Source organism: Populus alba, chromosome 5 (assembly GCF_005239225.2).
Source record: "Populus alba chromosome 5, ASM523922v2, whole genome shotgun sequence".
Classification (NCBI taxonomy): domain Eukaryota; kingdom Viridiplantae; phylum Streptophyta; class Magnoliopsida; order Malpighiales; family Salicaceae; genus Populus; species Populus alba.
This window is the reverse complement of record NC_133288.1, coordinates 5,259,917-5,275,396: the sequence shown is the minus strand read 5'-3', so window position 1 is coordinate 5,275,396 and position 15,480 is coordinate 5,259,917. Positions and strand designations below refer to the sequence as shown.

At 35.9% G+C, this 15,480-nt stretch overlaps 3 protein-coding genes across 4 annotated transcripts; 2 read left to right on the top strand and 1 right to left on the bottom strand.

Moving 5' to 3' along the window:
• On the top strand, positions 1 to 7,254 carry LOC118031158 (ATP-dependent RNA helicase DEAH12, chloroplastic). 2 transcript variants are annotated; one of them, XM_035035501.2, is made up of 3 exons: positions 1 to 1,152; positions 1,714 to 4,837; positions 5,897 to 7,254. In XM_035035501.2, exons 1-3 carry the CDS (start codon positions 262 to 264, stop codon positions 7,027 to 7,029), a joined length of 5,148 nt encoding a protein of 1,715 aa, XP_034891392.1. In that variant the 5' UTR covers positions 1 to 261; the 3' UTR covers positions 7,030 to 7,254. The 2 variants fall into 2 exon arrangements, with proteins under 2 accessions (XP_034891392.1, XP_034891384.1); XM_035035493.2 differs by having other exon boundaries at positions 2 to 1,152; positions 5,816 to 7,254.
• A 517-nt stretch (positions 7,255 to 7,771) lies between these two features.
• Positions 7,772 to 8,404, bottom strand: LOC118031971 (uncharacterized). The gene has a single exon (XM_035036522.1). It carries the CDS (start codon positions 8,402 to 8,404, stop codon positions 7,772 to 7,774), a length of 633 nt encoding a protein of 210 aa, XP_034892413.1.
• Positions 8,405 to 10,234: 1,830 nt separating this feature from the next.
• Positions 10,235 to 11,974, top strand: LOC118031149 (uncharacterized). The gene has a single exon (XM_073409007.1). It carries the CDS (start codon positions 10,443 to 10,445, stop codon positions 11,649 to 11,651), a length of 1,209 nt encoding a protein of 402 aa, XP_073265108.1. The 5' UTR covers positions 10,235 to 10,442; the 3' UTR covers positions 11,652 to 11,974.
• The last annotated feature ends 3,506 nt before the right edge of the window (positions 11,975 to 15,480 follow it).

Genomic DNA, 15,480 nt, shown 5'->3' with positions numbered 1-15,480 from the left:
AAAAAAAACAAGCAATACCCTCCTAGGAAGTCACAAAGACTTTGCAAGTTGGTGTAAAAGTCCCATAAACCTGTGCCTCTGGCCTCCCACTAGTTTGATCAAACTATACAAAGAGAAAACACCACTGCCTATTTCTTCCTTCCCGCACACCTTATACCCTCTCGGAATCACACTCTCGACACTCTCTGCTCACCACCCACGCTAGGCTACTGCTCCTTTCTTTCCAGGGTTTTTGTTTTTCTCCTGAACCTTCATGTAATTATGAGAAAGTCGTCTCTTCACCCCACCACTACCCGGCGCAACCCATCTCCACCCCGCCACCACCGTCCTCCCTTCACCACCACCACCAACAACAACAATTTTCCCACGACCAGGAACGCCCGTAGGACTTCCCCTAACTTCATAATCCACCTTCACCTGGACCCCACTCTCGCACCTTCAAACAAAAGACCAGACCCCAACACTGTAAACTCTGTAATCTCCCAATGCAACCCAACACCACCACCTGACCGTATCATATTCCCGACAACCACTACCATCAAGACAAAACTAACTGCTTCCTTGCATTTTCAGGAATGGTCCCACACGCTGAATTTTATGACAACCTTATGGGAACTCCGTCTTCGGGGAGCCCACAGTTTCACTCCAAAGCTGCAATCACACATCCTCTTACCTTCTGATACCGAGGAGTTGAAAAGGAATTTAACGAAGAAGTTTAGTGATTATCTTAAAGGACTCGTTAAGGGTGTGGCTAGTAATGTTAATGGTGATGAGAATGTGGTTGGGAGATGGCAGGCGAAAGTGAGTGAAAAAAGCGATGAGATTGCGCAATTGATGAAGCTGCTTAAGGGGAGGAATAGAATGAGGGATTTTAGTGAGTTGAATGAGAGGAAAAAAGGGTTGATGGCGGAAAGGGACTTGATCGTGAAGAGATTGGAGGAATTTAGGGCTTCCATGAAGTGTATTTTGAAGTATATTGAAGGAGGAAGGGAGGAGGAAGGGGAAAGGGGTTTAGAAGTGTTTGTGTTTGATGGGGAGATTGTTTGGGAAAGGATTCATGGATTGGTTTTGAGGGAAATTAGGAGGTTGGTAGATGGGTTGCCTATTTATGCTTATAGGCAGCAGATTTTGGAAAAGATTCACAGCGAGCAGGTGTGGTTTTTAGTTGTTATTTCTCTGTTTAGTAAGTAGAATGATTTCGGATTGTTTTGCTAAATGGTTAAATGCTGCTGGAGTAACGTTGAACATGTGGGAAATAATGGATTTTGAATTTTGTCTTTTGAATAAACGTGGAGGGGAATTGGGGATTTGATTGTTTATTTGTGATTTATGTTGCAGATTTTAAGTTGTTAGATTGTGGCTTTATAATAAGTACGTGTGGTAGCTGCTCGTTTTTAGGATTAATTGTTTTTTACCTGCATTGTTGTATATAGCATGCAAGGTTGCTACTTTGTGCATGATGAATGTTATACCTTGTGTTCCTGATCATTTATTAGTTTCTTTGTTCTTGATTGGCACATTACAATTGAGAGCAGACAGTAAGAAAGGTTTCTTTTCTGTGAAGTTGTGTTATTTTTTGGTTATTGTTGTTCATTTTTTGGGCATTCATAATTTGAGCTTGCTTTTTGACTCTTCCTTTCACTATAAACCCAGTGAGTATGCTGCTTGAATCTGCTTTTGGTTTTTATTCTAACCACTGCTTGTGCTGTGCAGGTAATGGTTTTGATTGGGGAGACTGGTTCGGGGAAGAGTACACAGTTGGTTCAATTCCTTACTGATTCAGGAATAGCTGGCAAGGAGTCCACTGTATGTACTCAGCCACGCAAGATTGCAGCCATCTCACTTGCTGATAGAGTCAATGAAGAAAGTAGGGGGTGCTATGAAAATTGTTCAGTCATGAGCTATCCAACATTTTCATCCGCACAGCAGTTTGGTTCCAAGGTCATATTCATGACTGACCACTGTTTACTGCAGCACTACATGAATGATACCACTTTGTCTGGGATATCATGCATCATTATTGATGAGGCTCATGAAAGAAGCTTGAACACTGATCTTCTTTTGGCATTGATTAGAGGCTTGCTTTGTGAGAGACCTGATTTAAGGCTAGTGATAATGTCAGCAACAGCTGATGCAAAGCAGCTGTCAGATTATTTTTATGGTTGTGAAATCTTTAATGTTGAGGGAAGAAACTTTCCAGTAGAAGTCAGATACACTCCTTCCTCTGAGGGAACTGCTTCTGGTAATGTTTCTCCATATGTATATGACATTTTGAGGATAACGACAGAGATTCATAAACAGGAGAGTGAAGGCACCATTCTTGCCTTTTTGACTTCTCAGATGGAAGTAGAATGGGCTTGTGAGAAATTTGAAGCTGCCTCTGCTGTTGCATTAGCCTTGCATGGAAAGCTTCCTTTCGAAGAGCAATCTCGTGTTTTCCAAGATTTTGATGGGAAAAGAAAAGTTATATTTGCCACTAATCTCGCAGAGACATCACTTACAATTCCTGGGGTCAAGTATGTGGTTGACTCTGGCTTGGCCAAAGAGAGTAAGTTTGAAGCAGCTACGGGCATGAATGTGCTTAGAGTGTGCAGGATCAGCCAGAGTTCTGCTAAACAGAGAGCTGGTCGTGCTGGGAGAACGGTACCTGGAATATGCTATAGACTCTACACAGAATCTGATTTTGAGTCGATGTCTCCCAATCAAGAACCTGAGATTCGCAGAGTTCATCTTGGTGTTGCTGTTCTGAGGATGCTTGCTTTGGGAATTAAGAATGTACAGGAGTTTGATTTTATTGATGCACCTAGCACCAAAGCAATTGATATGGCCATTAGGAATCTTGTTCAGTTAGGTGCCATTACACTGAAAGGTGGCATCTGTGAACTAACTGAGGAAGGTCGCTACATGGTTAAAATGGGCATTGAGCCTCGGCTCGGTAAGATCATTATCAGCAGCTTTCATTATCGCTTAGGTAAGGAGGGCCTTGTTCTTGCTGCTGTAATGGCAAATGCCAGTAGCATATTTTGCAGAGTTGGCAGTCAGGATGATAAGCAAAAGGCTGATTGTCTTAAGGTGCAGTTTTGCCATTGCAGTGGTGACCTCTTTACTGTGCTCTCTGTGTACAAAGAGTGGGAGGCTTTGCCTCAAGACAGGAGAAATAAATGGTGTTGGGAAAACAGCATCAATGCCAAATCCATGAGGAGATGCCAAGACACGGTCAAGGAATTGGAATTTTGCCTTGAAAAGGAACTCACTGTTATTATTCCATCATATTGGAATTGGAATCCTAATAAGTCTACCGTGCATGATAAATATTTGAAAAATATAATACTCTCAGCCCTTGCAGAAAATGTAGCCATGCACTCTGGACACAATCGGCTTGGTTATGAAGTGGCATTGACCGGGCAGCACATTCAGCTGCATCCTTCATGTTCGCTGCTAGTATTTGGGGAAAAACCAAATTGGGTTGTCTTTGGTGAACTCCTCTCAATATCTAATGATTATTTGGTTTGTGTAACTGCTTTTGACTTTGAATCATTGTCTATGCTTTGCCCCCCTCCCTTGTTTGATGCCCTTAAGATGGAAAGCCGGAAGTTGCAAGTGAAGGTGTTGACCAGTTTTGGCAGTTCCTTACTTAAAAGGTTTTGTGGTAAATCTAACAGCAATCTGCATTCTCTTGTAACTTGCGTTCGGATTGCCTGTATGGATGAAAGGATTGGTGTTGAGGTACATGTTGATCAGAATGAAATTATGTTATTTGCAACAGCAGAGGACATGCCAAAGGTGTCCAGCCTTGTAAGTGAAGCTTTGGAGTGTGAGCGAAAATGGTTGCATAATGAATGCTTGGAGAAATTTTTGTATCCTGGAGCTGATTCACCCACGGCACTTTTTGGAGCAGGAGCTGAGATTAAGTATTTGGAACTAGAAAAGAGATGTTTGACTGTCGATGTATTTTTTTCTAATGCAAATACAATTGATGATAAGGAGCTTTTGATGTTTCTTGAGGAATATACATCTGGTACAGTTTGTTCTGTTCATAAGTCTGTCGGAAGTGGACAAGAGGGTGATGAGAAGGAAAAGTGGGGCCAAATAACATTTCTCTCTCCTGATGCTGCCAGAAAAGCTGCCCAGCTGAATGAAGTTGAATTCAAAGGCTCCAAGCTGAAGGTAGTTCCATCACAAACAATCATTGGAGGCAATCACAAAATGTTTCAATTTCCCGCTGTTAAAGCAAAAATTTTTTGGCCTCGTAAAGTCAGTAAGGGGCTTGCCATTGTGAAATGTTATGTTCAAGATGCTGATTTCATGATTTGTGATTTCTCTAACCTGTTAATTGGAGGAAGGTATGTTCGGTGTGTAGCTGGTAGGTGTGCGGACTCGGTTGTTGTCAGTGGATTTGGTAAAGAACTTTCTGAAGCTGATATTTTAGGTGCATTGAGGAGTGCCACAAACAGGACAATCCTAGATTTCTTCATAGTAAGGGGAGACGCTGTTGAAAATCCTCCATTGGGTGTTTGTGAAAAAGCACTTTTAAGAGAGATATCCCCATTTATGCCTAAAAGGAATCCCCAAACTAGCTGCTGCAGAGTCCAAGTCTTTCCACCTGAATTAAAGGATGCTTTTATGAAGGCTTCCATCACCTTTGATGGAAGATTGCACTTGGAAGCAGCAAGAGCTTTAGAGCATATGGAAGGCAAAGTATTACCTGGGTGCCATTCATGGCAGAAAATTAAGTGCGAGCAGATGTTTCATAGCTTGATATCCTGCTCAGCTAGTATCTATGTTGCAATCAAGAAGCAACTGGATTCTTTGCTTGCAAGGTTCAATCGTGTGAAGGGTACTTTCAGTGGTTTAACTTTTCTCCCTGTACATTTTGTGAAATTTTGTTACTTATTCTGTGATTGCTGTCATGAAACCCTTACAGTTTATTTTCCAAAATTTTCTTTATTCCCCTTTTCTTTTCAGAAGGTGTTTTTTCATAGGTGCAGCCTTGCAGGATGGAATATTTTACAGTTTCTTTTCTTTTCTTTCCCCAATGTGGTTGCATGATCTATTTTACTATTATCACAATCTGATCTTGTGTTTCTTGTCCCATTTCTTGTACTTATTGGGATGTTAAAAAAAATGCTACTCATAAGCCTTGACATGTATGAATACACATGAGCTACTTTCTTGACCACTCTCCACTCTCAGACAATGGTTGTCTGTTTGTCAACTTCATGACGATAGCAATCAATTATGATTAAGGGTCCTTTTTTCAAATGCCATAAATTGATGTCTAGCATGCTCCAGTTTGTTCTCATGATTTCTAAGTTTGATCCACAATAAAGCATTCAGTACATGAGTCTTTAATACATTTTTTCCATGAAATTCAGTCTGACCACTTTGTGTACCATTTGCGTACATCGCCCCCCCCCCCCTCACATATCTAGTTAGGAACTTGATTTATTTTCTTATTTCAAATTTGTCTTGACACTCTAGATTGGAGATATAATCCTTCAGAATTGGTTGGATCCCCATGTTATTGTTGTTGTTGGTGATTGACTATCCCTCAGTTTATGTGCTCTTTGATCATCTTCCAATCTGTTGGTGGTTATAATAAAAGTAGTCTCCTCGTAATTTTTCAAATTTGTTTTGAATATTATGTAAATCATGTGCTCCTAGCAAGTCCTGAACATTTACTTCATATGCAGCTTGTATGTTTGTACAACTGATTTTATAGGCTTTGCTGGTTGATTAATGGCATATTATGTGGATTTGCTTGATCTCTGTTTGAAAATCATTTACCTAGAGGCATGTATTGTATCATTCACAGGTGCAGAATGCAGTCTAGACAGGAATGAAAATGGTTCCTATCGAGTGAGAATATCTGCTAATGCTACAAAAACTGTTGCAGAGCTAAGAAGGCCTCTGGAAGAGCTTATGAGAGGACAGACCATAAACCATCCAAGCCTCACTACAACTATTCTACAGCATCTGTTCTCTAGTCAAGGTATCAATCTGATGAAGTCAATACAGAGAGAGACGGGTACCTACATTCACTTTGACAGGCGCAACTTCATTCTTAAGATTTTTGGTCGTTCAGACGAGATTGCTCCAGCACAGCAGAAATTTATTCATTTACTTCTGGCCTATAATGAAAGCAAGCAACTCGAGATCCACCTCAGAGGTGGAGATCTGCCCCCAGACTTGATGAAGGAAGTAGTTAAGAGGTTTGGGCCAGATCTTCATGGTCTCAAAGAGAAGGTACCTGGGGCAGATCTTACACTTAGCACCCGTCACCATGTTATCTCTGTTCATGGTGACAAAGAACTAAAGCAAAAGGTAGAAGAAATAATTTTTGAGATGGCGCAAATGGGTTATGATTCAGCCGAGAGGCTTGATGGTGCAGATGCCTGCCCCATTTGTTTGTGTGAAGTTGAGGATGCTTACCGGCTTGAAAGCTGCAGACATTTGTTTTGTCGAATGTGCTTGGTGGAGCAACTTGAATCAGCTTTGAAAAACTTGGATAGTTTCCCAATATGCTGCACCCGTGGGAACTGCAGGGCTCCCATATTGCTGACAGACTTGAGGTCTCTCTTGTCGAGTGACAAGCTAGAGGAACTCTTTAGGGCTTCTTTGGGGTCATTTGTAGCATCAAGTGGGGGAACCTACCGGTTTTGCCCATCTCCTGACTGCCCTTCAGTTTATAGAGTTGCTGATCCTCTCACAGGTGGTGACCCATTTGTATGCGGGGCTTGTTTTGCGGAGACTTGCACCAGGTGCCACTTGGATTATCATCCATACCTCTCGTGTAAGAAATACATGGAGTTCAAGGAAGATCCTGATTTATCACTAAAGGACTGGTGCAAAGGAAAAGAGAATGTGAAAAGCTGTCCAGTCTGTGGATATACAATCGAGAAAGGGGAAGGTTGCAACCATGTCGAGTGCAAGTGTGGCGGGCATGTCTGCTGGGTCTGTTTAGAGTCTTATAATAACAGCGAGGACTGCTATAACCATTTGAGGTCAGTGCACGGGGGCATAGCTTGATTTTTAACTACTTTCTTCTCCGGTTGTCTTTGTAAATATACTCAAATGTATATATAGGAAATAGGATTGCATATACTCTACTGTATTTATAGGATGTACGATTATAAATATAAACAAGTAGGATCATTCAGGATAACATATATTTTCCGCTGAGCTGCTGTACAAGCTTTTGGTTATTTCCAGTGTAGCCTGCACTCCGTAATCTACTGCTGCCATTTATTAGTAGTTTGTTGTGTGTGATCTGGGAGGGAATTAGCTCATCCCCACATCCAGTGATTTTTGGCGTTCCTGAGCTCATGCTTTTAGCTATTGTGTGAGGCTTGTCAGTTATCAGTTTGCAGTTTTTGTTTTCTCTTCCTTTTTTGTGTCCTATTGGTGCTTACTGCTATTTCCTTAGCCTTCGCAGTGGTGAGACGCTGTTTATGCCTTGTTTCTTATTAGTACATTGGTCCAATCCATAATAAAAGGTTGCAAAATTAAAAACAGAATCAGGATTCAGGAGTGAGAGGGGAGGGAAAGAAAACAGAGAGAAATTAAGGTTCTTATAATTAATTCAGGCTTCGTAATTATGATTTCCAGCATTGGATGCTCAAGAGTTTTTTAGGCAACACCGTGTAAAATGTGTTCTTCAACGAGCTTATTTATATATACACATATCCTTCTCCATCATCTAATTTACAAAATGTTTCCAGTAATTTTTCAACAAGCTCTCAGAAGTTGAGACAGATAAACAAGGAAGATCTCATAAGAAATAACAGCAACCAAATGCAAGTCCTAAACCAACAATGCCCATACAAAATGTCAGAGCCACACAAATCCAAGACTCCCTGCTCCCATCACAAGGAGCCTCTTCTTCTTCGTGGTCTTCCGCCTCCTTTGATCTACCACAACCACAACACCATTTCTTTTCTTGCTGTTGATGTTGTGTTTGTGCCTTCAAAACCTGAAACTCAAGCAGCCTCACCCATTGGCGATAAACAAATAACTGAAAGGACTCATGCAACAAAGCATTGGCAACACAATCCCTCTCCTTAACCAAACTTGCAGCCTTCCTCTCAGCTTCCCTTGCTCTTGTCTGTGACAACCTTAATGCCTTCAGAAGCTCCAACTTCTCATAATTCTCACCACCAAAACCACTACACATGTCAAAATCATCACGATCATGTTCCCTTCTCGTCGTGCTAAAACCTCTGTTCATCGATGACATGACAGTCCTATCTGACCAAGAAAAAACCTTCAATGGTGGAGGCAGATCACAATTCTGCAATAAGTCAGTACCAGAATTTGGAGAAAGCAAGGGAACCAACCACGTATCATTCTCTTTCATAGCTCTAGAATCCATCTTCTGGTTGTTTGTTGCCGGCCATCCAGCCATTTCTTAGACTATTTTGCTTAGAGATGATGAGAATTTTTTAAAGAAATGGCAATACAAGACGTGAAAGAAAGAAACAAGGGGTTGGTGAAGGAATACGTAGGCGACAGGTGGATTAAGTGAGACGTAAGAAATGAAGTTATCTAGAATATCTAACCATTTTTCTACGTTAATAAAAACTGTACGTTACATTTTATATATTTTAAGATAGTGTTTGTTTATTATTTTAAGATAGAAACATTAAAGATATATATAAATTCGTCTATAACTATTTTATTTTATATTTTTTTCTTTTAAAATAAATATTTTTCTATTTCTTCTACATGTAATTTTTTGTCTTATAACACTAATAAAATAAAATAAAAAACCTAATACATGTATAAAAAGTTAATATTGTATACAATGCATGATTTATTATATATTAAAATAATAAAATTATATTTTTACTCTCTTGAAGAAAATCTAGTGATTTAAACTCGAGGTTATTATTGTCTTTTAACTATATTTATAAAGCTTATGAAATTAGTTAAAGGTAGCTAGGTCTTTTAAAATTTGTATGAATTGTGTAATTATTTAATTGCTCATAAAAACAAAAAAAATATTTAGCTTGGATCCATGGTTTTCTTATAAAAAAATTTCACAATTAATAACAAAGTAAAAGTTCTTGAAAAGTTCTTGCTCATGTCTTTATACATGTTTCGTTTACTATTTCAAGACATTTACTTGCACACTTGAGGTTGCATTGTGGTTCGAAGACACAGCTACATAAAAGAAAAGGAGGTGTTTAGTTAAAAAATATAGAGGAAGATATAAAATTAATTTATTTTTAAAATAATACCAATTGAAACAGGATTCGGGTAACGGGTGCTCCAAGGGACTTGCTCATAATCAATTCATGTGTTTTTTCTTACGATTTATTGTATATATACACCCAAAAACATTATCATATAAAATAACAATTATTTAATATAATGAACTCTTTTGAATAATTACTTTTATTCTTTGTTTTAACACAATTCAATAATAAATAAAGTTTAATAATTGCATTATGATAATATTTAATAAATACTATTTTACAGAACAAATTTCATACACAAGCTTCGATAAACTTAGTATTTCCTTTTCAATTAACTCATGTTTGTTTACAAGTTACAAGCTAGTTATTTTACTCATTTATTTATTTTTAATTATTAATATATGCTCAAACCAGTTTATACGTACCTTAATTAATTTCACGGGCTCTGAAGTTAACAACTATATAAGCATCTAGTAGCTCTAAGTTTTGTAAAACTTGAATTGATAATTTTTAAAAGAGTAAATTTAGAGTCTGACCAATTGAATTACATCTATCTATTAAGCTTATTTGTCCATTCTTTTACTTTGAAAACAAGTGGAATTAACACAATTAAACAAATAGAAAAATGAAAAAGTATTAAAGTAAAAATCTCAATCTTTATTAACTCTTAATAAAAAAAATATTATACGAGTTCTCTTGTGTGTTCTATGCACATTACATAACATTTTACAGCCTATTTATCTACATGGAAGTTTGCAATATTTTTTTGAAGTTAAACTTTTATTTTTTAGGCTCCTTAAAGTTTTTCTTATAAAACAGAGTTTGCTCATCTACAGAATTCTGGGCCGAACTATATATTAGAGAAATCACCCTCGTTGAGCCCATTGAATCTAGCCCCATGATTAAAGTTTACGCGTAAATGACTTGAAAGATCCGTTGACTTCTACTCGGGCAACTACAGACCGAGTAAATGCCTCTGTGATGGAAAGCGAAAAGTGTCAGATTACTGGTGTAATGGAACCACAAGACTCCATTATTAGTGATGTGCGTTTAATTGTGGTAATTTTAAAAAAATAAAATTCAATCCTTTTTTCCTGAAAAACAAACACTGCCTAATTCAATACCATACATTATAGGAGTCAATCAACTACGCCAATCTCTTCTTACTTATTTTACACACACCTAAGATGCAGATGCATATCTATCCCCTGTTTCCTGAGTCTTCTGTCCTGTTTCTGTGAAAAAATGGAGTTTTATCGCAGAGAACTACTAAGCTCAAAGAAGAGCTCAATTGCAAATTATAAGACCCGTTTGGAAATAAGTGGCAAACATCCTGATCTTCCACCAAAACAACCAACGATATTTTCTCCTCCACTTCCTGAAGATCTGAATCAAAACCATGTCAGCAAAACCAGCACGATCATCATGGCCTGTGTGTTTGGTGGTTCACTTCTTCTGGGCATCCTATGCATAGTTTCAAGACTTTACTACAACAGGCGAATAAATTCCAGAAGGTCGAGAAGTCTACCAGTAGTTTTTGGTACCCAAGAAGCTTTTCTTGATGACGATCAAGGACCAGAAAACAACCGCCACATATGGTACATCAACTTCTTCGGTCTCCAACAATCTGTGATCGATTCAATTACAGTCTTCAAGTACAAGAAAGATGAAGGGCTGATCGATGGTACTGACTGCTCCGTTTGCTTGAGTGAATTTCAAGAAGATGAGAGTCTGAGACTATTACCAAAGTGTAGCCATGCTTTTCACACACCTTGTATTGATACGTGGTTAAGAAGACACAAGAACTGCCCTCTCTGTCGTTCCCCTATAGTATCCGATAATTTTGTTGCTCAAGTTGCTCTACCGGTGCCTTCTACGAGTGATATGAGTTCAAGGGAAGAACCACAGATGGAAATTTCTGAGAATAGCAGTCCTACTGGACTCCGAAGCAGTAGCCAGGCAGGAGAAGAAGGAAGCAGTGAGGTGAGAAATGGAGAAGAAACAATCTGCGGATTGCCAATTGAAGATAATACAAGTGCTGGAAATTCAAGCTCTTGTTCGAACCACTCTATTTCCAGGAATCCTCGGATACGAAGTGATTTAGTGGACAAGAAGCTGGTGGTGGTAGGGTCAGAAATGCAAACTCTGAGGAGGTCTGTGTCATTGGATTTCTCTGCCGCTTCAGCGGTTTATAATGTGGTGGCTAATGTTGTTCCTGGTAAGTGTCATGCAAACTCAGACAGTCTATTAGTCCAACCAAAGCAACCGAAAACGAAGATCGTTGCCAAGCGAGGAAGTAGTGGAAACTTGGGCTTTCACAAGCTAATGAAAACTTCTTCAAGAGGGCGTTCACTACAGAAAGGGCCTATTTCAATGAAAAGATCTTTTTCAACTAGTGGGAAATCCTTGCCATCCAGATGTAGCAGAAGCCAGAACACGATCCGCTCTTTCTAAGGCACAGTTCTGATTTGCAGAATCAAGGAGCCTAGACATATGTGAAATATGCATATCTTGTTTTAATTTCGCACTGAGTTAACAAGTATGTAAAACCATAAAAGTGAAGTCTTGTATAATTAAGGACACTAGGAAGTCTTCATCTGAGATGAAGTAGTTGTGTAACTACATGCATGTTTGCTGTTGTTCTTGTGGTTTTGGCAGTCAGATTCCTGCTGGTCAAGTTTTTGGAAGCTCCGTTCCTGGAAGCCTTTTTGGTTTTTGGAAGCTTCCATTCTGGGTTCTTAAACAACTTTCTTTCTAGGCTTTTGTTACTTGCTTTCTGTTCTTTGTGTGCTTAGGCGAATTAGTTTCTCTCTTTATCGAAACAGCGAAGGAGTCTTTCAAGATTTGGAGGACTTAGTCTTGTTACATAGCCTCAAGCATGTTGGCAGTAGCTTCACTCGTGTCAGATCCGGACCAGTTAGGTGTCTGGTTCATCAGTCCTCTAGTTGAATGATCGGTCTGGTCTGGTCTGGTTTGGTGTTGGTTAACGACGAGGGCACTCAATTTTAACAAAAAAAAAAATTGAGTTTCAACCTCAATTTCCTCTATTAACCAAACACGAAAAAATAACATCAAGTTGAAAAATCTAGTGGTGTAGCTTTTTTTAATCAGGTTTAAATCATTTTAATTTATTTGGCTATTATATAATGCAGAAATAAATGCCTCATATTGTGTAATCTAAGATCTGTGGTTGTTATGTGATGCAGGAAGCCTACCTCGTGTAGTGTGTAATCTAAGATCCAACGTACCTTTCAAAGAAAAAAATTGATTGTAGAATCTTAACATGGAAAGAACATACCTCATAAGCGGCATCCAATTTAGTCCTTAGCCTGTATATTTATTCTCAATTAATTGAGTTTCAAAATAAGAAAAAAAAAACATCAATTGAATCCAAAACCATAGAATTTTCTTGATCTGGTACCCTTTTTTTGTTATCAAATGTTTTTTTTTTCAATTATGTCCTTCCATGATTCATTTTCAAGGAATTAGGTTTAGTGATTTTTTTTTATTCGGTTATCACTGTGTTTAAAAACTATTCTAAAGTTAGCCCAATAATTGATTTTGCAAAAAAAAAAAAAAAGTTTTTGGTGCTAGTAAAAAATTAAAATTGAGATTTAGGGGGGAATCAGATATTTTTTCGCTCACTGTTTATGGAGTTGCTTTTTTAACATTTTTTCCTCCAAAGTTTGGCATATTATTTTTGGTCCTTTTATTTTGACACTTTTTTTTTTAATTATTGGTCCTTTAGTTTGATACTTTTTATTTTAATCCAAAACTTTATTTTAGTTATTTTTTAAAAATAGAGTTTGATAGAGAAAAGGGACTCGTAAAAACATAATTATATATATAAAAAAAAAAGTTATCAATTAATAATATTTTGATCATTCATAGAATCAACATGTTACTTTTAATAAGAGGAGCTTCATTGAGATGTTATTTACATTTTATATTGTTAGAAAAAGTAAATTGAGGTTGAGAAAAAAAATTTATTTGATTTTGTATTTTTTATTAATTGTTTTTGTTATTTTGAGTTGATAGATTGGTTTATAGAGATTGTGAGGGGGGGTTTAAGTAAAAATTAAATTAAAAACTAATTTTTAAATAAATAAACCAACCATGATTTTGCAACCAACTCTTTACATGAAATACCTAGAAGGGTTTTTTTTCTTTATTCAACAGTAAAATATATCAATCAAGATTAAATATGTCCTTCTCAAGAGATTTTTAAAGGGCACCCTTAAATCGGCACGTGCTTCTAGAGAGAAGTTCAATAAATTTCTCTAAATGCTGGTCTAAGGTTTGAAACCAAAAGGTTAAAAAAAAAAAAAGATAATCTTGTTAAATTTCCCTTCGAAATAAAAAAAAAATCTTTTTATTTAATGAAAATAATAATATATATATATATATATATATATCAAAGACTTTATAAATTGTCGGATATTAATCTTATATTGGATCCAACTGTGAGAAGTGAAAACCATTAATACAAGAGTCCATGTGTATTTCTAAAATTATTTATTTAATTATTTTAAGCATTAATTAGTATTACTTTTCAAGTCTATCTAAAGTTTTCTTCAAAGGATGGTGTCATTCTCCCTCCATTTTTTGTTATTCTTTCTCCTTTAGTTATTTTAAAGGCTAAAATAGACTTATTTAATGTATTTCTTTTCTTTTATTAAATGTTAAATGTAATTAATTTTAAAATGCAACTTCTTTATATTCTAAAAAAATACACAATAAAAATAGTACATTATGCCCAAATATTTATGACTTTATTTTCAAATATATAAGTCAATGTAAAATATTTTTCTTATAAATTTAACGTTGACTTTGTAGATGTTGAAATTTTATGAATGAGTTAAAATAAAATAAAAGTCTTAAGACATAGCAAAGGATATTTTACATTAAATATAAGGAATATTTAAAGGAAGTGTTTTGGAAGTTAAAATAAAAGAGTAATTAAGACACATATTTAATGAGGCTATTTTATTCTCCAAAATAAATGATAAAGTATGAATAACACTATACTTCTATAATAAATGGTCTAATGGTCTTGGAATTAAACTAGAAACACAGCCACAAGTTGTTGCTCAAGGCAATCTTATTCGAGGCATTCAAGGCATCATTTCCTCTATTATTCTCCATACATTTCTTCATTCTCTTTGGGAAGGGAATCAATGCATTTTTTTTTTTTACTTGAGTAGACCAGTTTTTAGCTTATTCAAATCTTTATCCTTCTACCTATTTTAAATTTAATCATAATCTCATCATCTATAGCCTATTTCTTCACAATTACATTGAAATATATTCATTTCATAGTTTTCCTAAAATTTCTCTTAAGAACCCTAATTAAAAAATCTAAAAATTATATATTAAATACATTTTTTTTCATTCAAAATTGTTTAAATTAAGCTTAGAACTTCTTACCCGACAATAAAATAAACTTTAAAAGCTAACCGGTAAAAGTTTTTTCCACTCTTTTTTCCTCTTTACCATGAGTTATAGCCCTCATTTTCTACTCCTCTCTCACCTAGTTTCTTCTTAAATCTTTTCTTGATGGATTGGTTGGTTTTCACATTACCTATAACTCATAAACCTTACCTAATATTTATTTTTCTCTCAATGAATTTTAGTGTTTAGCTTTCACAATTCTTTTCTCTCTCTTCTTTATTTTTAGTTTGTTTTTTCAATTTAAGAAAGAAGAAGAGGCTAACTTTTCCATCTTTAAGTTCAATTTATCATTTTACCTTTAATAAGCCCTTTTAATTTTTTGTTCGGCAGTCAGATAAAAAGTTATTCTTGATAACGTAAAATTGGTTAAATGGTGATTTTACACTAAAAATAAAAATTTCTTGTTTTATTATACCATGTATGGTATTAATTATTCCACTAAATCCTTAGCACCATTCTCTTATTTCAAAATATATTTAATTTACCTTTTCACCCTTAACTTTTCATGATCTCATAATCAAGTTTTAATAAAAATTATTAAAATTACACAATATTTTGTGTGTGATTGAAGGAAAAAAAATAATTAAATGCGATAAAATCATATTAAAAATAAAATATATATATTTTCATTGAATATTCATGAGCATGTTTTTAGTTTTGTTTTTACATATTATATTATGTATATAATAATTAAAAACTTAATTGCTAATATTACCATAAAAACCTAACATATTATATAAGAACTATGAAATAAATTGAAAAAAAAATTAATATTATTTTAATTATTTTTTATAGTGTATTTTAATTAAAATCTAAAAAAAAACACTTTTTT